Below are 21,691 nucleotides of genomic sequence, written 5' to 3' on the forward strand. Positions count from 1 at the left end.
ATCAGGAATAACTTTATGACTTCAAAATCAGATGAAATCTTTCCTCGACGAATCCATATATGCGAATATTAAAGGTCATTAAAATATCTTTCCTTGTTTAACATTATTTGAATGATGACTCTTAAGCAAATGAGTACACAGATTTTATATTTTATTCTTTAAAGCTTAAATTCTTAAAGCTCGTTCTGATCCGTTTCTTCCCTCATCAAAAGCTTAGAAAACCTCTAGTATCTAATCGCTATTGTCATTGAGAAGAAACTATTATCTTGACATCAGATTTATATTATTACCCGGAGAATATTATCAAAAGAGGAGTCGTGTACTTAAATTAATTTATATTTTGATTAAATGAAGAATATCTACATATACGATGTATATCATTTAAATATTTAGAGAGAGTTTCGGATATCACATCTTGAAAGCTATTTCCTGTCGTCGAAAATTGTATTTTATTAGTTAAATTATAATAGTTAAATTGCAGAGACTATGATTTGTATATACAGCATATATACATTCGTATTTGTAACATAGAGTGTATTTTGTAACATATTGTACAGAACACAAATATTTGTAATTATTACATTATTATTTTTAATTAATTATTTGTATGTAGCATCAATCATAGCTTTCTTTAACCAGTTGAATTTCTTAACTATCATGCACCAATAAAGAAGTTGACAAAGAAACACAAACCTGATTTCAACATCTTATCATTTAGATTGCTACACAACATCGCTCAAAGGCTAAATATTCTCTTTGGCCTCGGTTATTACATAAGAAAAAGCTGTTCTTACTTTATGAAGAAATTTTCCAACCCCTGCCACTCACTCACTGTTTGAGTTCAACTTTTGACACTGAGTGAACTGTTACCTAACAGGTAACTAACTCATCGCAGTTTGAATGACGGCGACCTAATTGCTTTGCGAGTTACGCGCTGAAAAAAATAGTCCCGTCGTGATTTGATCTTAAATTTTCACTTCGGAAAGCTGTAACTTTTCGGCAGCCACAGAGTTTTTGTTATTTTTTTTTTTAATTTCTTTGATCTACTTTACACAGGAAACTAGGCAAATGTCACTCACTTTCGTTATTTCTATATGCAAGTAGAAATTTCTTAAAATCAAATGCAACAATTTCATAGAATATTTTTCATTCCGTTATTGATACAAGTGCATTACATCGATATATTCTTATACTTACTATAAAATAAATAGAGGATCATGAAACTAAATTAATAACACGTTTTCAGTGTATTAACTTTCAAAGAGGAGATAATAAAAAAGATAATGTCTTCTGACCATGCTCGTTTAAAATTCTTCTTTCAGGGTGTGTCAAAAGTAACATTTATAATTACTTTCCTATGGCAACGACATAATTATTTATATGAGTGAAACGGCAAATTAGTAAATAATACAAGAAAATAGGAATTACTCAGCCATAGCATTTTATAGCCTCAGACAAAGGAAAACAAATAACCCATTAATCGATAAAAATAGAACAAATTCAAATAAGCATACTCTCAAAAACTTTTGTAATTATCAAGAAGGGAAAGAGAGAATAATTAGAAACTACGGTAACAATAATGAAAAAAATACAATACAAATATTTCTTTAACGAGTGACTTTAACATTAATTTTATGCCAGGTATTTAATAAAGGACACTAACAGAAAATTAAATAAGCATTAATTCATGCTTAAATATTACTAAATGTTAAAGTTACGATAAATAAAAGTGAAGTTTATATATAAATATACATGCATGGTACCCACTAAAATCCGGTACCACCCGTTTAACTGTCGAACAGCTGCAGCTATAGTCGTAAAACTGGTGTCTAGATATTAGTAAAGTGGCTATGCGCCAAAGGATGAGACTGCTTACTGCGCCACCTGTGGAAAACAGCGAAGTTAGCGTTCCTATCCCAGAAACAGTATGGGATAGGAAGAAAAAATGAATTAAAAAGTTGTAAAGAATTATCAGTTTAATACGGAAAGCTATCTTGTGAATATGAATGTTAAACGAATATTTGTTTCTTCGAGATTTCCGAAACTGTGACGTCACGAAATTTGAACGAAAGGAGAAAAGATTAATTTTGGGGCGAAGAAAGAGTGTTACCGCTTGTAATTCACAGTTGATAAGATTATGGTTCAAACCCCGTGGGGTGCATCCTAGTACTTATTGCCTTTACATACAGGGTAGACAGACAAAATACAGATCGTGTACAATCATGTCGCAAAATTCATCAGCTCAACGCAACTTGAGTTCGGTGTGTGAAATTTATGCATTATGAAAACAGTGTATGAAACGTCACACCTGTTCACTTGAGACAGCTGTAAAAGCGCTACCTCCTCGAAACGACATGTTGAACTCATGTTCATGGAACGATTTTCAAAAAATGATTAATGAAAAATGGTTGCTGTAAAAGTTTATAACTGTATTTATGAACCCTTTAGTTTAATATTTATTTCGATTTTTATTTCATTTTCTTTTTTAATCCATTTACCTATTGTTAGTTTAAGCACTGTTCTGTATGATTACTTTTTTTATTTTAATTGTTTCCAATGGGCTGGCATCGAGTCGGGGAATTATCTCGCGGACGGAATTAATAAGATGAGACTGGCATATGTTAAATTGTTACTTAAAGGAGATTTTTTCGGATTTGCGAGATGACGAAACGCGCTGTTCATGAATTGTTGATGGTTATATGGAAAGATTCCAATTTTCTTTGAAAAGTCAATATCTTTCCATGAAACCAGCAATGAGTCTTCTGTTTTATTCTGCTGTTTTACTTTTAATTTACACCGACGTTTCTTTATTTATTTCAGTGTCCTTAATAGTGCATATTAGCTTTCAAAAATGCTTTCTTAATTGCCAATTTTTACCACAATAGTACACTTTTGTATTCTAAATATATATATATATACACACGCCATGTGTTATGTAAATGCTACGCCAAAGTCCTGGGGGACGTAGGACACATCATAAGGATTAAGAATTGCACAGGAACCCAAGCCCGGAAATGTCAGGGGTAAATGATAGCAGAGGTAGAAGATGGGAAAAAAAAACAAGAAAGTGGTTAATTTGAAACATTTAATTGGAAATGAACACAAATGGTGTACGACAGCTTGAATATTACAACAGGTGCTCGAAGGTTCCACCATCAGACGCCAAACATGCCTGACACGCCCGACATGTTCAAACACACCGGAAATTTCTTAGATTGTAGCAGCTGCGTAGGCGAGTCTTGCCACGAGATAGGATCGTGATACACGACACTTTTGATAGCTCCACACAAAAAGAAATCAAGGTTCGATAAATCCGGTGAGCGGGGGGGGGAGGGGGCCAGGCAACCAGTCCATCACGCTCAATCCTTCGATGCAGGAATGATCTGTTCAAATGGCTACAAATATCCATCCCATTAATTGAATACATCATCCCTATTGAATGTGCCCTCATCGGTGAACAACACATAAGCTGGGAAATTAACATCACGTGCACTTTCTTGCAGACACCACTATGCGAAACGCGCACGTTCAGGATGGCCATCGGGGAGCAGTAACTGAATGCTTTGGAGACGAAAAGCGTGGAAGGACTCGACGTTCAAGACCCACTGGACACTGGTACGAGACATTCTTAACTGAGAGGCAATGGCACGTATGCTGGTCCTTGGATTAGTTTCCACCGTATCCAACATACTTTCTTCCCTAACGACCGAGGAGTCGATCGTGATCTACCCTCACTTGCCCTGCTACTACTTAATGAGCCGTAGTCGCACAAATTTTGATGCAGACGTGCAAACAAACTGGGGTGTGGTTGATGTCTATCGGGGAAGCGTTCTCGATAAAGGCGTGTAGCCACTCGTCCTTTATCCTCAGCTATTCCATACACTAAGTGCATGTCTGCAAGCTTTCCATTTGTATGGCGCTCCATGTTCTTCGTATGGTGCTTGCCGTACGCCGCTCTCCTATACAGCACCCCAATAAAAGTTTCAATAAAAAGGGATTAATTATTATTTTTATATTTTTATTAGCTTGTATTTTTTTCTCTTTTGCATTTTCAATTTTACTTTTAGAGTTTGTACTACTATGAATTCTTATTTTAATTTTGATATGTTTGAATATTGTGTTAAACCTCTTATACATGAATGCTAATATTAATACTGTTGAGAACGAACCTTGCTTTGACTCCAAATTACTTTTAACTTTAGAATCTTTAAGACTATGTGTATATATATATACACACATACATGAAGAGAAAAAGAGGCTATCGGAAACTTTTCATTTTTAAGCTGGTAGTACTCCATCCTTTCACCTCTTGCTTACAGAGTTCATATTTGTCCTTTCCAAGCAAACAGAACATTTTTGTTACATTTACAGTTGTGATCATAATTATGGATACATCTTGAAAGTTTTTGTATTTTAAAGCTTTGGATGTTTATGAAAAAATATCATGTTTCATTTAAACAAAAATTTTTCTGCATTAAGTAGACGAGAACTTATTGCAGTATTAGGGATAAAAATAATTCTAATGGCTACTGTATAATAATGTTCTTATGAAAACTCTATGCATGTTTAAATAAGTACAGATATGATTAAGTTAAGCAACCGATTGTAACTGAGGATCCTACCGTTTTCCTTGTATCAATAGTATCTGTGATGGGTCATCTTTCAAACTAAGAAGCTTAGTTTCGGCAGCTTGATTTGTAGAATAGAATAGTTACTGAACAACCTTTCTTGAAGATCATAGACGTAGCTTACGCACAACTGAAAACTAAGCAAATATTGTTAGTCTTTTAACAGATTAAAAATATCGATATTATAACTAGGTCAATGACTTTTGTAAGAATCACTTGTCTGTCTTCTAAAGTGACAACTGAAGTCAGTGTAGAAACTGCACAAGAGAAGGGTTAAAAGCACCCTTTATTAAACTTTTTAAAACTCACAATGCGTCGACTTGACACTAACACACTACGCCTCACTCAGGCTGTGACTGAAATAACAAAAATTAAAATAAAAATTCGAAGATTTTAACAGGTAGTAGAAATTACGCAGCAGGGCTCAGGACACCTGTTACTTAAAACCGCGTCGAAATCTAGCGGCAGCAAAGTAATAGCTATTATGCCACGTAAACCAGCAATAACTGTAGTAATAGAAACTCAAGCTACAGAGGTGACGGCGATTGCCCAAAACTCTCTCACTTCCCTTCTAGAACTTCTAGTATTTAAGCCTTTCCTCCTAAGAGTAGAATTTGCATTACTTAACGCCCGCTACCAAATTTTAATATTCTGGCGTTGACAATTAGGGTAATGAAGGCTTATAGGAAAGAACTTAAACTAAATTTCTTATTTAAAATAAATATAAATTCCTACACTTTTAAAAATAAAACTGAGTGGACAATTAAGAAAACAAGTAGTATGCGAATCTGGCTTTTTCTTTTCTGAAATTAAAATGCATGCAGACTAAATCACGGATATAAAAGTTTGTTTTCGTTGTAGAGATTAAAATCGCTTTAATTGGGAATTTAGAAAGGGGTTCACTTTGGACACCACTATAATATTTGATTTTCAAGGCCAATTTTTAATATTCTCCATAATATTAAATGATCTGGGCTATCCCATGAAACAGACAGAATAAAGTTTTCACATACGATGTTGCTGTTGGGCAGAAGTTTTTAGCTTCCATGAACTTTAAAAAAATTTTAGATAGTCCTTCATTTATCGTTGTCTGTACTTTGAGTTACCTATCAGTCTTAACATAGTTCTTAGTAGTCGTATCGTACAAGTAGCATTTCATAATACAAATTGTGATAAATATTACTGTACATTTGACATTTAAGTGCACTTTTGAACTTTTTCCTCAAGCAAAGTTTAAGATAAATAAAATAACTTAAATTAAAAAACTACGGTTGTAACAGAAAGAAGAAAGTGACTTTGATAATGGTTAAAAATCCCATTTTATTTCCAGTACCTGAAAGAAACTATCTATTGCTTCAAAACTTTTAAATCATGATTCTACTCACAGCGGTTCTCAGAAAACGCTTTAAGATGTAACCTACTAAAATGACCTACATAGGTGTAGAGGAATTGTTTCAGAATGTAACAGTCCCAAAAGGCATTTAAACCTTATGAAAGTTGATCTATGAATCCTAAAATTGAAACCAGTTACTGAAAACTTCTAAATGCGGGTCATCACGAGTTCTTAACTATTTTCGGTCATCATTTTTCTCTTTTCTAACACAATTCAGCTTTTTAACGAGAACATACTGAATCAGTGTGACATTATGAAGTTTCATAAATTATACTAAATGTCTCGCTTTTCATTCGCATTTGGACAATAAGGACAATGGCTTTTAGCTTAATGCTAGGATTATCTAAAAGTATATGTGCATGTGTAAAAATTAGTTGTCTAATTTATTACATCAAAACAGCTCAGTGCTCTTTTAATTTCGGGAAGCGTATTTCACAAAGTGGTTTAAAACAGAATGTAGATTTTGTGCAGAAAAGATCCACCTTTTTAGCTGAACTATTTAGTTGCTTTCTTTGAATAAACGGAAGTAGCCCAGGCTGTCATTTCTAGTAGTTTAGCTTCAAGTGTAACTAAAGAACACTACAAAGAACTGAAAGTCGGAAGTATTCGAATTTTGTACCCTTACCAATCAATGGGATCTGGAAGAAATTTTATTGTTCGGATCAGTTAATGACTGTGTTAAATTTCGATTGATGATAAGAATTCTGTTTAAGCTTCTCTATTTAAAACTGGAATTAGTATACCAGCTGACGCTTAGGATAGTTTGGAATTTTGGGTAATTCAAAGTCTTTTAAAAAACGACATCTCTTCAGTTAGGAAAATCCTTACAGTTATTAAATGGTGTTGCTCGGTGGCTGAATAATTTTAATCAGAAAAAAAGTTGAGAGTTCTCTCTACATTACATTCCCCAGCGTCTGAAAGGGCTGGTTATAGGAGGATTTATTGTTTTTCTCATATGTAATGTAAATACGGCTAGTTTTCTTTAGAAAGACCTCCATGCAGACATCTCAAAGGAAGGTAGACATAGTATGCTTTGCCATAATCAAATAATTCAATCATTTCCTCTAAGATAACATTACTAATTTACATGCTTAGGAAAATTGTTTTCATTATAATGTTAGAGGCTATAGGAATGAGGCATATTGCAAGCTACGCGTAAAACGATCAAATATCTCTTTGAGGACCCTGTATCAATTTATCAACGGTAAGTCCATACTGCTCCTTTTTAAAATACTTACAGAATGTGCAAGGCATAGTATTGATGGCGGAATCAAATTGAACTTGGTTATACTAAAAGAAATTTAGAAATTTTATTTAGAAAAATATTTATTCGTCAATTCTTATGCATAAAACTATAGTATTACTTATCAAGGAAGCATATGAACAAGTATCAATTTTTATTTTTTAAAAAGCAAGTAAAATTGCTGATTATATTACATTCGTGGTTATCTTGCAATAAAGTTTCACACACATGGATAAGGAATAATGTAAAAAAACAAAACAAAAAAAAAAAAAAACTTAAAATTTCTCCAAAAATGACACGTTTTTTACGTTACAATAAAATAACCCAAAACATAACAGATTTTCTTTCTTGCTTTTTGTTTTATTTCATCTCGCATTTTAAGCAAACAAGATTTAGTCACTGCATCTTTTCTTAAAATAAGATAACCCATAATATGAGTCTTTTTAATTATTTAATTTTATGTCATTCACAATAAAATGTTTGTTTTCCGCCTGCCATCTTTATGATTATCAGCTGTGCGTTAATACTGTAATTGTTTCAGCTTTTGAAAATGATTTGTTATAATTATTATTATTTTTCCCTAGTTAAAGCCCTCATCATGGGCGCTAAGGAAGAGTTCTACGATGCTCTGGAGAATCAAGAAGATGCTTTCGACGACCTAAATGAAACTGAAGAACTAAGAAGATGTAGTTTACATGAACTGAGAGAATGGGCGAAAAGTCAACCTCATTTCATCAACTGTAGATTAGGTTTGTAGAGAGTAATTCTTATTATTTGCACTTGTCATGACATTTCGCGAGGAACACAAAACTGCGTGTGTTTAAAATTTATTACTTTAATTTCCATTTTCAAAATTTTGCTTTCGAATTTTTAACATTCAGGAGAATACATTAAAATAAAAGAATTAAAGAATATATATGACATTTTTAATAGACAGAAAGGTTTCTAGATGAAGTATTAAATAGCATAAATATCAGAAAGTAAATCACGCAATAATACTCGTAATACACTGAAGCGAGAAAACATTATTATGACCACCTACTCAATAGCGCGCTGCGCGAACTTTGCGTTTTACTGCTGGAAATTACATTTCCATTTGGGAAGACAGACATCATATAAAGGTGCAAATGATCTGTAATTATGTTCAGCTAGTCTGCAGTTTTTATGGTCTGTTCTACCACAACTAAGGGTTCCAGAGCCGCCCACGCGAACGTCCCCCTATAACATAGTACCACCACCAGCAGCCTGTGTATGACCTGCTGTATAGAGAGAGAGCAATTGTTCGCCTGGAGAACGGCTTTCTCTGACACGATCATCGGCGTGATGAACGAGATGTTATTCATTCGACTAGGGAACTGTTTTCTACTTACCCATGGAACAGTGTCCATGTTTCCGGACCCACTGTAGACGTAGCTGACAATGACGTTTGGTCAACAGAGGCACATGAGCAGGGCGTCTGCCGCGCACTCCCATATTCAGCAGTGTCCGCTGAACTGTGTGTTCCGAAACACTTGCTCTTGGACCTGCATTGTATTCGACTGTCAGCTGAGTCGCTGCCTGGTGCCGATTTTGCTGTACCAAGAGGAACAGTCGTCGATGTCCTTTTTCTTGGATGAAGCGTGGACGTCCAACACTTTGGCGTCTACCGCTGATTTAACTGTCATTTATCCACTTTGCATAAACATTAACAACGGAAAATAGTGAGCAACTTACCAGTCGTGCAGTCGGAGTCTTCGAACCATTACAATCTTCCCTGTATCAAATTCGCTTAGATCAGCAGCCTTTCCCTTCACTCTTAAAAGTGAGTGCAAGAATGGTTCCTCACCTTCTCCAATAGCAGTTAAATACCATTCTCACTTAGTCATGTGCCCTCCACATTGTCCAGACAAGTTCATTGAAAAATGTGGAGATGTTCATAATGTTTTAGCTCTTTAGTGTATATACCCGTTTGTAGAAAGAATTATTTTCTGTATGTTAAGTATAAAGTCTTCCCCTTACTAAAGCATTTTTCACAGAATGAAAATGAACTTCCAAAATTTTATGGACTATATTCATACGTTTAAATCTGAGGAAAAAAGTGGCTGACATTTAGTTTTGATACATCTTTATTTTTTTAGTTTTAGGCGCAATGAATTAAACAACTGTATTGTAATGCGCTGTATAATTTTGTGGGAAATGGACTACTTATTTGTTAAAGTTAACAAAAGATAATTTTTTGAAATTTCATTGTGTAATGATAAATTCAATTTGTTATGTGTTAAGCGGTTTTGGTAATTGTTGAACACTTTAACGTTGAACGTTTGAACAAAGAAATATCGTAACTATGGCAATTAACTACGCTTCGTCAGAGTTATTGACATTTAAACGTAGTCAACAGTGTTACATTTTAAATTTATTTAAAAAAAGATTTATACTAAAATTTTTTAATTTTCATGTAGATAACAACTTTTTATTACGATTTCTACGTATGCGGAAATATAGAGTGGATTTGGCCCAACAAGTTTTGGACAAGTATCTGACGGTGAAGACAAAATACCCTGTCACATACCAGAAGCTAGATATACAAAATCCTGGTATAAGGGACCTTATATCCAGAGGGTAAGTACATCGTTTTCAAAACTCAGCAATAAATTATTAATTTAGAAGAAGACTCAGATACTATGCATAACTCATTTAGAATATCGGTGGTAATTAAATTTAGCTGCTTTACCGTTTGCAAAAATCTTACTATCGCCATTTTGCGCGCAGTTTGGTCTTATGAGAATTTAGGTAAGTTAAATTTAATTCACCGTTTAGTACTTTAAAACTGTTTTTGCCTTCGTATTCAAATAGGGCGAACATTTAGAATATGGTGTAATTTAAGTACTTGGATTTAGCTATTGGATAATACACTTTTTATGCATTTAGTAAGAAAAATATTTATTCTTAACTTTCTTTACTGTTTAGTGTGTCATAATGATAAACCATAGTGATCATAATGAAACATAATGAAAATAACGTTTCTAAATCATTGAATCTGAACTAAATAATTAATTTGAACCAAGAAATATTGTGCTTACCATTACTATAATTATTTACCAAATTTATAGAGATACGTGATTTGCAGATGAATTATTTGAATTTAAAGGTATAGCGACTCAATTCAAAAATAATTGCTTCTATATAATATAGTAGAGCACTAATGAGTGGTGAAATTAGAATTATAAATTTAGTTTACATCACTTTTGATTTATATTTAAGTCAAGACGATACCACACTTTTGATCCTTTTTTCAGGTATGTATTTCCCCTGCCACAAAGAGACAAGCATGGCAGAACAGTTTTATTTTGCATAGCAGGTGAGTTTAATTTGTATTCATATTTTTACTTTTATTACTTCAAGTATATTTAAACTTAATTTTAGATCATAAAGCAAATTTAAATGCTAATTGTACCTTACTTCTGATGCAAACATTCTTCCAGTATCGGCTTATCGCAATAACCGATATCACTTCCACAAGATACTAATAATATAAAGCAAGTCTAATAAATTTATTTCTGTTAGGTATGAAGGTTAAAATTTATCACCAGTCTATGAAATGTACGTATATCTCGAATTATTATGAGTTTGAATTCAGACCACAGTATAATAAGACGCACGAACAATTTTATTATCCTATTCCACACGAAAGCCGTATTTATATATATGCTGTAGTTAATGTAATCAATAATTAGTTTAAGCAGTTTAATAGCATTAAATTTATAAAACATTGTTACGATATCTTAATTAAAAAACTTTTATTACTTGAAATTGCTAATCAGTATATGAGACATCAGAAAGTTATAGTATTTCTCTTAATCAGGAATTTTGTTTTGGTGCTCATCCATGCTGACTGATCAGGAGAATAGGTACCACTTCCGAAAAGACTGAATATTTTTAGCAGCAATTCTTGTTACGAATGCAAATTCATAACAAGAATTCTTCCCTATGAATTTGCATTCATAAAAGTGGTATTCCTTTCCGCCCTATTGTATCAAATTTAGGCACTGCTTCGTACCCGTTAGCTAAATATTTAGTTTCTACATTTTCAACTGTATTAGGTAATAAATAACATTTACACCATAAAAAATTGAACAGAGTTTGTAAAAAAAAGTTAAAAGCATCATTATTCATCAATGCTATTCACCAATATTCCAGTGAAGGGTGCACTAATATGCCTAAAAACCAGATTTCATGAATTTCATTTCTGTTGCATCGAAATTGATGGGCTAATTTCCCTCACTCAACTTTGTTTGAAACAAACGCACTTTGTTTTCAAAACTAAGTATTACAAGCAAACCGAGTTATTAGCTATAGGAAGCCCCCTTAGTCCCATCCTGGCTCATATCTACATGCATTATTATGAATCAAAATTTTTTGAAACTTTAAACTTCCCGGTATGGTTCCGCTACGCAGACGATACTTTTACCCTGTTTGACGGTAATAAAGATGATTTAAATAAAGTTCTTTCAACAATGAATTACATTTATCCTGCTATTCAGTTCCCTTTTGAACTTGAGACATGCAATTCTCTTCCATTCTTCGACAATTTGGTCACACATAACACATGCAACTTCAGTACTACACTACGGTTTACCGTAAGCATTTATCGGTTTGCCTTCCACCACACTTCAAATCATGTCATCCGACTAAACAAAAGTTAGCTTCATTTTATTCCTATGTTTTCCGTGCACTTCAAGTTTGCTCCAGAAAACTGGCTCTGAATCAAGAACTAAATTATTTAAAAGCAGTAGCTATTGACAGGGGCTTTTCACCCAACATTATTAATCAAGCAATTAAAAATTCTCATCTCAGCACACCAAAGGGCACAGAATTCTGTATAAGAATTCTGTTGCCATTCCTTTCTTTCCATCTATTAGCTATAAAATTACACGTATTTTACAAAAATTAAACTTTCGGGCCGATTATTCTCCTATCAATAAAATTCCGAATTCCACACTCAAAGACCCATTCCGAATATGAATTCCTGGGGTATATACAGGATTCCTTGCCAGTGTGGTTTCATTTACATTGGTCAAACTCAGGAACCCTTAAAATTTCGCGTTAAGGAACATGAGCCATATGTTAGAAAAAAGGAAACACAGAAGTCATCTGTTCCCTAGCATTGTTGGTCCAAAAATCACACTTTCAATTTTTCTGCAGCCAAAATTATTAAAAAAAATACAACTACCATTGGTGAATTAAATTTTCTAGAGGCATTTCACATTCAAAAAATATTTCTGTTCTAGTTAACGATCCTAATTCCAATCTAGCTTCGCCTTCAGCTTTTATGGAAATTATATTTTGATTCTAGTTTCATCAATAGATGGCGCCAATAGCTTAACTCCTGTCCAGCCATTCTTATCTTATCTTATCTAATCACTGTATCTTATCTCATTCATTTAGGCTTTGGCAGCTGAAGTTGATGTTTCAGTAAAACCATCGAAACTAGTCCTGTGAAAATTTGTAAATATAACGCTGATTTTTGTTGTTTGACTTCCAAATTAATTCGCATTTATCTATCTTTTTTATCAAGGCTTTCTCTGTAACATGTTATATCATTTCATAACATTTTGCTGTCACAGTAGTCTTTAGGGGCAGTGGGAGGCAAACTGGTGTGAATCTTCTCAAACCTTACTGGTTTATAAACTAAATATGTGATATAACATTGTAATTGCACATCAACTGGCTAAAGCTTGAAATTTTATTCCATACTTCAGTATTACATTATTTTAAGCCTTCCTTCTATGCATTTCGATATCATATTACTGAAGTCTTTATTTACTTGTTAAATATTACAAGAATAAACCATTTATACACATATTAAACAAACAAAATTTACAGAAATGTTGTAAAACTCTAAAACATAAGTAGATCAAGAGACAGGCAATTTAGATTATGAAATATGTATGAACAGTATTAATGGTTACTTGACTACATCAATACTAAATATTACAATACTCACTGATCACTCAAGGGTCATTGTACGGGTATCGGTTAGCCTAATTTATGTATAATAAAAACTAAAATTTTAAAACTTTGAGAGCATTACGAAAATGGGACAGAAAGACTCAGAAATGGCCGAATGGATAAGAACGCTCTGAACAGAATGTGCTATATACATTCAGTTCATTAAAATAGTGCAGTAACTACAAAGTGTGTCATAATAAATCGAGATATGCATGAGCAAAATTTGTAATAACTAATAATGATAAGTAAATAGAATTTACAGCTCAAGTGTTATTAATTTCAAATGCTGTTAATTAATGCTATAGCGCTATTAATTAATACTGTAGGCAAGTGTTGTTAATTAATACTATAATCAGCTGATTTTCAAACTTCTCTAAAGTGCCAAGAAAAAACTGAAAATATCAGCTTACGTTTTTTACTAGAGAAAATATGCAGCCAGGTTTGTAATCTATGCTTTAATTTTGATTTGAAAGCTTTTTCCTAGTGCTGATGATGCGACAGAATCCAAGCAAAGAGATATTTAATCATTTCTTTAAATCTCGACGTACTGATAAAATGCGATCAATACATCAGCTGGATATCTTTGTTATTCTTGCCTTTCTTAAATTTTAATATTTCAGTTGTTAATTCCTTTGTATTTTTATGTTACAAACATAATAATGTACTCTAACTTAGTAGTTATGTCTATTATTGTATAATTCACAAAATAAAATTAACTTTAGTACTATAATCTGATTTTGTATATGGATTGTTACAAATGCTATCAGGTTAAGCTTTTCAGACCATAACGAATGAAATGATCTAATATACAATATATTCTAAGAGTCTCTTCCTTCAAAAATAAAAAGAAAAATGTGCTGAGAGATTTTCATGTGCTCTTGCAGGTGCTCTTGATGCAACAAAGCACAAACAATCGGATGTTTTTAAGTCTTTTCTTTTGACTTTTGAAGCGCTAATGGAATGTGAATTGAATCAGAAGCGAGGCATTACTTACATCTTCACACAAGAAGGGTATCAAATAAGCCACGCTCTTTTGGTAGGCCTAAGAGACCTACAGAGGATGGTACACAGTGGAGAGGTACTATTTTGTATTCAATAATATTCGGAGTTATGGAAGTTAGCATGTTAAGTTATATAAATTATAGAAGTTAGCATGTAAATTAATTACAAAATTTCAATTTGTCTTCAGAGCCTATTTTATCATTTTTATCAAACACGTGGAAATTTTTGCTTCAAATCTACATTTTGTCGTTCCTTTTTGTTAAATGATTAGTGAATAAGTAACTAATGAGAATATTGAATAAATTTCTTAAATATTTATAGTATACATGTAAAATTATCTTCATATTTTTAGTCCTGAAGTATTGCATTTCAGTTTCTAAATCATTATTTATACTTAGTTTAATTTATGTATTAAATTTATATAAAAGCATTATTCTTCAGTATTAAAGTTTTCATTAAGTAACTCTGCTTTTTTAGATGCATCAAGCATTTTCTTTGAATTAATCAAGTATCAAAAAGAACTTTTTATGATTTATGTGTTTTAATTTAAACCAATTATTCATCTAAAATAACCTTTATATGAAGTATTTTGTATTAAACAAATGTTTCAATTTTCTTCTTGTTTTGTAGAAAGCAGTTCCATTAAGGCATAAACTTCTACATTGGATGAATGTGCCAAAGTATTTAGCAACATTATTTTTGTTGCTGAAAACATTTTTAAGCCAAAAACTTCAAGATCGCGTAAGTATTAAACGATCAAATTCGTTAAAATCTAGCCTCATTATGATTTTGAAAAGTTGCTGAAATACTGTGCACTGAAAGTGATGGTTGCAAAACTTGGTCAAAGCTGAATATGTAAAACTTCTGGTGTGTATTGGTGTATCGTGAATACGGCAAAGCACACTAGGGCTATCTGCCTAAGGGGATGGATGCCTTCGTGGAGGACTTTCTTAGGGAAACTGGCTCGTATACACGTTACACATGGGGAAAACTACGGAAACGCCCATACAGCCCGCCCGTTCGCAGGATTCGAACCTAACTACTAGTGTTCAGCGATTTTACCACTTGGCCGCTGGTGGGCTCATATAAAACTTCTGAAATTCTGATAAATTGTTGTTTTGATATTTGTTACAGATAATATTTAACTAGTAAAAAAACAAATCTCAAATGTAACACTCTTCATTGTAACAGAACGTTATTTAAAACTGTGTTCTAAAACATGTTTTATTTTTTCTGCAAATAATGAAACCTATTTATGACCGTAAGATTTCATATAAAATACTATTTAAATAGCAGAAAATATTTAAAAACTTTTTATTTCCCTAAGTAATAATTTATGCATATTATGATTATTATCATATGTAATGTTCTTATCATAAATAATAATTTAAATAGAATAAAATAACTTAGGAAAATTCGTTAGATATCTCTTAAGCTGAAATTAAGTTCTACTGACCTTAGTAGACAAATCAGAGAGTTGTCGCAGCCTCTGAAATATTATGACAAAGTCCTCGCAAGGTTTAAGAAAGCAATAACAGACAATTCATTTCGAACGCTGATAACGAAGTCTAAGATTAACAGTCACCAAAGTAAGCTGTAAGCTGGTTCACTTAATTTTACCGGGGCGTAAGCTTAAAGTATCGGCTAGCGAGAGAATGCAAAAGCCGGAATAATCCCTTTTAGATACAGCTGACAAAATGCTATCAGCGAGGAGAGAGTGCCAGGAACTCTCTCTCTCTAAGATACAAAACCCTTAGCTTATATATTCTGAAAGCCAGTTTGCATTCTGGTGAAGAATAAGGAAAGAAGAAATTAGAGAACAAAACCATAATAGCTGGTTAATCAATTAACAAAAGAACTTTACACATTTAAAATCCTTTTCTACCTTGTGAAAAAATTCTGCCTCTTCTCTAACAAAGATGCTGCTTTTATTTTCTGATTAATTTCATTAATAAAATAAGATTACATTCAAAGAGTAATAAATATGTAACGAAATCATTACATATTAGGAAGATTTGAGAATACAAACACTCTGATATAAGTATTTTATAGGACTGCAGCTACAGGAAAACTAGTTTCAGCTTCTGTTCTAAATGATGATAGTGTTAAAATTTTATATACTGTAATTAGTTAATACTGTTATCCCGAGCACTCAGACTGCAGTCCGGGATGCATTACTAAAAGGCAAACATGTCGTTCGTTATGAAATACCACCATCATCCATGAATGTAGTTTGGAACTATTCGCATTCGAGAGAAAAAAGACGCGCGTCTTTCGGTTAGAGATAAAACCAATTAAGAAATATTCGAAACAGTTAGTTGACTCTATGTAGGCGATAGCAGCTTAAATTTAAAAGTGAATAAGGCTTAGAGTCATTAGATTATTTTGAAGCAAAAGACATGGAAAATGAGCAATGCTCTTACCGTGACTCGAACCTGGACCTCTCGAATACGTACCGAGTGTGCAACTCTTACACCATGAAGGCGTGCTGGAACGAGAAAATACCTTATATACTGCCCCTTTTAAAGGGCGACTGGGTATTTAGGGCACCCAGTCGCCATATCCTGGTGGTGACGGATTATTGATCACCACCTTTTAGTTCGGGCACCACTGTAGTGTCATTAGGTTATTTTGAAGCAGGAGACATGAAAAAAAAATGAGCAATGCACTCGCCGGGACTCGAACCTGGACGTCTCGAATACGTGCCGAGTGTGCTACTGTTATACCACGAAGGCATACTAGAAAGAGAAAATAATCTTATGAGGTAAAAACAAAAACTGGTAATTTCGTTCCAAATTTGATCCTTACCGGCATGGGTTGCTTGTATGAGAGTTTCAGGATTTTCCAAATCCGAAATATAATTAGTTCTCTACAGATAAAACCGCAACATGTTTCATAACTCAGATGACGTCCGTATGCTTTCAAAATAAATTATTCATTTTTCTGTTCGTTTCCTTTATTATTCTCCCCCCCCCAGAATTAATTATTCAAAAGAAAGTTATATACAGGTTAAAAAAAGAATATTTGATATATATTAGAAGTCGGGGAAATGCAGTATCTATTTTAATGAAACAAAACCCACACTTAAGTGATTGGTTGTATATTTACGTTTTCAGAAAAAAATTCTGAACAGGCCCATTGTTTCTGATTTCAAAGCTATCCAACTACAGACCCAAATAACTCAGAAACACGAGGGGATACATTGCTTATTATGCCTCAGAATAAACCCAGGCTTGTTTAAAAAGAGCTCCGAATTATTTATTTGCATTTTTGACTCGATATAAGAGTAAAGTAGCTCAAGTTACGTGTGCAGTACATCTTTAAAGATGGACCTTTGGCCAACAGGGATCTGGATCGGATATTTTAGCAAAGCACTCGAGAGATGGCTTCGTGGAGGATTATCAAAGGGAAATGTCTCTTATTTATGTTTCGAAATGTGGAAAACCGCAATAACTCCCATACAGCTTGCCCATTCACCAGGATTTACCCTTTCGGCCAACAAGAATTGCTGCCTGAGTTATACAGGGTACTCATCAAGACAGCGTATGCTCTAGAAGATGAAGATTTCTTGCCCTAAATGCATAAACAGTGCTCAAGTACCTTAACTCTTTGACCCTTTGCCTTCGAGGATAGAGCGAAGGAAAAAAATATAATGTCACGGTCCGCTTATAGAAAATAAGATGTACTGCAGGTTTAAAATTGCATAACGGTTGAAAATATCATAAACAACAATTTACCCAACACTCTGTTTGCAAAAAGCAAAATTTGCATAATAAGCGACTGACAATATGGGCAAATATGTTGTACTTCCATCGGTTTTCTCATGTGTTCATCTTGTGTTGTCTCATGCGTGCTCTTGTATTGTAAGTACTTAACCATCCAGCTTAACATTTCGAAGATATGTACTTCGAAATCCCAGTAAAAACACAACTGATTTCTCATGCTTCCTGGTCCGAAATCCTTACTAGTCTTTTTAACAGTACCCGAGTTAATATGTAGTAGGTGATGTCTCGTCATCACCTATATTTTATCTACTGTATCTCGCGTATCTCTTTGTTGTCCCATTAAGTGGCGAGAATTTTCTATTTTCCCATGCATGTTCTCCTGGTGTAAATGGTTAGCACACCCAGCTAACTAATGGAAGATAGACGGTTTAAATACTGGCAAGGACACGATTGATTTTTCAGGTTTTTTGCTCTTGAAAGCCTAATGGCCTCTACAGTGTAAATGAACAGCCTTCGTGGGCTCATTGGAAAAAAATGAAGGCGTCAAAATGCATAATAATTTCGCAAATTCAATGGTCTGACTGATATAAAATGAAAAAATTCTAAAACGTAATTTCAGTTAATGGAGACTGATTTGTAACTGAATGAGCATATTTACAAACACATTTGGAAACACTACGAAGAATTTGAATATTATAGCATCACTTCTTTCACAAAATACTATACATAGTGAGTTTTAACTTCTAAGCAAGGATTTCACCCAATATTCAGGAAAGCTACTGAAAATGACCAGTATTATAAGCAGTTGTTAGAATGAAAATCTGTAGTCAAAGGCCACCATTTCTACATGATTCACCATCATAATCAGTAACTACAAATTCAAACTATAAATTTTGGCGCACATCGTATAATTACTGAATTTGAAAATAGAACCTATGCTAATGAAATGGCCGAAGTCGAGCATTTTGAAAATATTGAATAAAAGCCTCCATGTATTCTGTAACTAAAATTGATATGATTAATAACATTTGATGTTTTCAGACGGACTATATTTTACTGCCCATAATGTTGTAAGGTTTGTAATAAGTTTCCACCAGTTAACTTTTACCTAAAGCGACTTTCCTGTCCTTTCTAAATTTCAGCTTACAATTTCCTGCCAGAATGTGTTTTCAGAATCGTGGTTAAACGCAAATGAAAGAAGTGCAAGTATTTAAAGTTGAAGTTCTACTAACTTCGTTAGAGAGCCAGTGATTCTGAGCAAGGCGTGTTCGCCTTTTGTCTATACTCGCTCTTAAACTTTTTTTACGTTCGGCCGTATTTTAGGACATTAATAGCTTCGCAGTTTAGTTAGCTTTAAGGGGCCAACTCTTGTAGAATCTTGATACCTTCGACTATACCTCTTTAGTTAATTTTAGTTAAGTTTTATTCTTAGTATTCCTGAGTTCAAGCCCAAGTGGAGGTTTTGCTGTAAACTCCAAGAAAGAGTCAACTATTAAATTCATTTTGAATAATAAAGGGTAATTAACCTTTCATACATTTACGTTTCTATCTTTCTGAATTAAGCGATTATTCTCTTACCAGTTCTTAAGGTTCCACACATTTAGCTGTAAGTTATAGATTGAAACATTACAATGTTATTAGTAACAATTAGCAATAATTTGACTAGGTCTAATGCACTCTTTGGTATACACATATATTTCCGTTGTTTGACATCAGTGTAATAGATTAAAACAATAGTACTAAAGTGATCGTTTTAGACTAAAATATATCTGCATAAGCTACTTAAAAATATTTGTGATTCAGTTTAAAAAGTGAGTGTCAATTTTATGTTAAAAGTATGTGTAAATTTTATACATAAAAGTTCCATCAAATCTTCGTTGATTCCCCAGGCACTGCGACCTTTTGAGCAACGCATTTAAAATTATCTAAAATATTTGATCACTTCTCATGAGCTGATCCAGGCTATCATAAAAACCGACAAGGATTCATACTGATACTCCCTGCTGATTGGTAATTCCAGAGTCCCAAGACCATTCAAGCAGGACACCAATACACTTCCATTTAGCAGACATTCTTTGATAACGGGCAAAAACTTTGTTCTGCGGACATCCCCCTAAAAAGATGTTGAACTGTAATAAAATCTGACGCAATTTGCTTGCCTCCTTTAACTGCAATTTTTTTATGCAGTCTACTTACAGTAAATCTTTATTTTTTATTATTAGCGTTAATGCAATAAACATTATACATTTATTCACATAAAGCATGCTTTTGCTTTAATCAGTAAATTAATAATTTATATAACCATCTGAATTATTAATCATTTAAAAACATGAAACTGTACCGTTTCCAAATTTCACGTTCATTATAATTGCATTTATTTCGCTCAGATATAACATTTAAAAATCATTTTTAATCAAATGCAAAGCAACATTTTTAATTTAACTTTCAAATCAAAGCGAGATTTTACTAATTTTTAGGGCCATTGAATTAACGCTCTTAGAGTTATTATCATGAATGCGACCTGACCAGTTTCCTCAGCATGGGTTAAGGTTTTACAAATCGGAAGCTAAAATGTTAATGATATTTCTTAAACTTCTAAGATATCCAGTAAAGAGCAAATTTTCAGAATTACCTTTCGACAAGCCACGAAAAATTAATTACTCTTCAGAGTTACTACAGAAATTTTAAAGCAATAAACTAACTTCTTAATACACAGGTATCTATTCAAAATGCAACACCATGATAAAAGCATCCAACAGACTTGAAATTGGCACACTTCGCTGATCTCGATATATCATACATTGGCACTGCAACGCTTATGCAGATTATGTGCTCTAATAATTCCATCTGGAATTAGTATGAAAAGGGAGCACAGTAGAACGTTTTAGTGTGTGTCGTTTCTGCGCTTGGGAAAGTTCGATATATCTAGTCGAAAAAATAATCAGAGTCATTCGAGTAAGCCTCTGAGTTTGGCAGAAAAAGAATTGCTACCTATAGAGGTGCGGATTATCTATCCTTCGAGAAATTAGTGCTTGTGCTGAACAAATTGAAGCCACAGAGACACGAATATGGTATCGGTAGATACTACATTCATGTCACTGTGTCTGTCCGCAGAAGGGACGGAATGACCGAGAAAACTAATTGTACCAGCCTTCACACCACCAAAAGAGAAGATAGGCATGTTGTGCATATGATAGTAACGGATAGCACAACAGCAGCAAGGACTTAATCTGTTGCTTAATATGTGCTAGCACGTACCATTCGACGTTGCCCGCAGAGGACAAGAGTCTTTGCAAAGCGTTCATTGCTGTCTTTACTGTTGATTCTACACCACAAGTGTATGTGGCTGTAATGTAGCATTGAAAATGTACATTACAGCAGATTCTGAAATGTAGCCGATGCTGAAAAGAATTGGAATGGCACTGTATTTTCAGACAGATGTCAACTCTGCTTATGATGATGGTCGTATTCGAGCCTGGATTCACCGCAGCGACAAATATCATGACCCTCGCACTGTGCATCGTCATATCGGTTCGTCACCTGGAATAATAGTTCGGAGTGCTAATGGGTTTTATTTTCGTTACCGCCTAATACCCATTACCGACACTAAACAGCCATTGCTACATTCTGAAGCTACGGAGACGTTTGCACTCCCTTACTGACGCCATGATCGGTATAATGGTTTGCGATTTCTGGACTCGGACTCAAGTCC

General features: G+C 33.6%; 1 protein-coding gene across 1 annotated transcript in view; it reads left to right on the forward strand.

The window, feature by feature from the left end:
• Window positions 1–21,691, forward strand: part of LOC118182282 (alpha-tocopherol transfer protein-like) — a 47,725-nt gene that overhangs the window by 18,758 nt on the left and 7,276 nt on the right. The window contains exons 2-6 of the mRNA XM_035351607.2: window positions 7,849–8,013; window positions 9,703–9,862; window positions 10,540–10,601; window positions 14,137–14,330; window positions 14,885–14,995. Coding sequence (XP_035207498.1) covers window positions 7,863–8,013; window positions 9,703–9,862; window positions 10,540–10,601; window positions 14,137–14,330; window positions 14,885–14,995 — 678 coding nt within the window. The 5' untranslated portion in view covers window positions 7,849–7,862. The remainder of the gene's footprint in view (window positions 1–7,848; window positions 8,014–9,702; window positions 9,863–10,539; window positions 10,602–14,136; window positions 14,331–14,884; window positions 14,996–21,691) is intronic.

The sequence above is a fragment of the Stegodyphus dumicola genome, chromosome X1 (genome assembly GCF_044657685.1).
Source record: "Stegodyphus dumicola isolate Sdum_Otavi_A_Nest chromosome X1, ASM4465768v1".
In the NCBI taxonomy this organism is placed as follows: Eukaryota; Metazoa; Arthropoda; class Arachnida; order Araneae; family Eresidae; genus Stegodyphus; species Stegodyphus dumicola.